This window comes from Peromyscus eremicus, chromosome 2, assembly GCF_949786415.1.
Source record: "Peromyscus eremicus chromosome 2, PerEre_H2_v1, whole genome shotgun sequence".
Taxonomy (NCBI): Eukaryota; Metazoa; Chordata; class Mammalia; order Rodentia; family Cricetidae; genus Peromyscus; species Peromyscus eremicus.
This window is the reverse complement of record NC_081417.1, coordinates 103,899,232-103,901,029: the sequence shown is the minus strand read 5'-3', so window position 1 is coordinate 103,901,029 and position 1,798 is coordinate 103,899,232. Positions and strand designations below refer to the sequence as shown.

General features: G+C 41.1%; 1 protein-coding gene across 1 annotated transcript; it reads right to left on the bottom strand.

The window, feature by feature from the left end:
* Positions 1–576: 576 nt before the first annotated feature.
* LOC131905008 (interferon alpha-12-like) lies at positions 577–1,149 on the bottom strand. Its single transcript, XM_059255978.1, has one exon. It carries the CDS (start codon positions 1,147–1,149, stop codon positions 577–579), a length of 573 nt encoding a protein of 190 aa, XP_059111961.1.
* Between the last annotated feature and the right edge of the window lie 649 nt (positions 1,150–1,798).

Sequence of the window (1,798 nt, the reverse complement as noted above, 5' to 3'; positions counted from 1 at the left end):
TCCAGAGGAGTACTATCTCATGGAGAGAAGTAAGATTTTTGCCTTCAGTGAACAAAAACTATGAGATGGCTGCATCCACTCACCTCTTAAGTCAAATCAGTACACATTGCTTCAGTATTTTTTCCTACCAAGTCCAGGTGTGTTATATTTATGGTGTACAGAATGAGTTTACAAGCATCAAACCGTTTTCAAAAGATCGTGTGGCAGACACATAAGATTAAGCATGTATAGTCAAAAATTTATTGAATAGAAGAAATAAATTAACAGTAATGGTTTAAATAAAAGAAATAAAATTCTGTGGTATTAAAAAAATAACTAAAATCATTTAGATACACAAACAAGCAGAAGAACTAATAAATAAATAAAACAATAAATAAACCAACAAACAAATAAAACATCTGAGTCAATAAGCAAATGCCCTTACAGATCAACACAATAAAACCCAATATTAGGATAACTATCCAGGCAAGTTGAACCAATGAGGTCAAAGTCAAAGAGATCTTGGAGAAGTCCAAATCTCAGCAGTGAGTTTCAGGATCCTAGCCTAGGAGAGTCCTCTCCACTTTGGCTCAGGACTTAATCCTTCTCCTCAGTCAGTCCTGCCAGCAGCTTGGCTGAGGAAGACAGGGCTCTCCTTACTTCTGCTCTGACCACCTCCCAGGCACAGGGACTGTGTTTCTTCTCCTTCAGGTAGACAGTGATCCTGTGGAAGTAGTTCCTCACAGCCACCAGGGAGTTTTCCTGGCTCAGGGAAGGTTTCTGCACCTGCACATGCTGTTTCAGACAAGCTTGCAGGTCTTTGAGCTGGTGGTGGAGGCCAGTGCAGAATGTGTCTAGGAGGCTTGTCTCCCAAGCAGCAGATGAGTCCTTTGAGCTGAAGAGGATCAGGACCTGCTGGGTCAGCTCCTGCAGGACAGGGATGGCTTGGGCCTTCTGGATCTGCTGGGCATCCACCTTCTTCAGAGGGAATACAAAGTCCATTCTGTCCTTCAGGCAGGAGAGAGGGGAGAGTCTCCTCATTTGTGCCAGGAGTGTGGAGGCTCTCTTGTTCCTGAGGTGATGAGTCTGAGGCAGGTCACATCCCAGACAGCAGCTTGACCAGGAGTGCATCACCACCAGGAATGTCAGCAGAGCACAGGGCCTGGCCATTGTGAATGTGGCAGATGCTGCTGGTCCTCTGGGCTCTGTGGTCCTGAATCTTCCCCTCTAGGTTCTCTGAAGTCCCTCCTGGCTGGGTCCATGTGTCTTAAATAAGAGAAAGCATTAGTTTCCATTTTTTGATTGCCCTCCCAATACTCTCCCATGTACTTTTCACTTTCTTTCAGTCATTCTCTGCTTGTGTTTGGCCATTTTTTTCTGCCATTTTTGTTTTCATTATTGCTTCCACTTTTAATGTTCCCACTCAACAAACTTTTTCTAGAGTTTATTCCTGAAAGAAATTATGGTTGATATTTATGTTACAGATATACCTTTCCTGTGTGAAATCACACTCTTGTAAAGCATAAAACCTTACCTCTAATACTTGGCCTGGAAATTTCTTGAATTTCATGCTGCTGTTGAATTTCGTGCATCATATTTATTTGTAATATAGCTACTTGTATTGTAAAGTCAATTTTGTTTCAACTAATTTTTTGTGAGTCTACAGGTGTGATTTGAAACAATGACACATGTGAAAATCTTGTCTATGTTGGTTAGGGTTGCGAGGTTGTGTTACTTTATTCTAATTGTCTTAATACACTTGAGTTCTTAAGTATATGAAGGATCAAATTTTGTTTTTATTGCATATTATTAGGTACAT

What these genes read in the sequence shown, in the direction of transcription:
- LOC131905008 (XM_059255978.1), bottom strand. Translation starts at nt 1,149, where the DNA reads ATGGCCAGGCCCTGTGCTCTGCTGACATTCCTGGTGGTGATGCACTCC.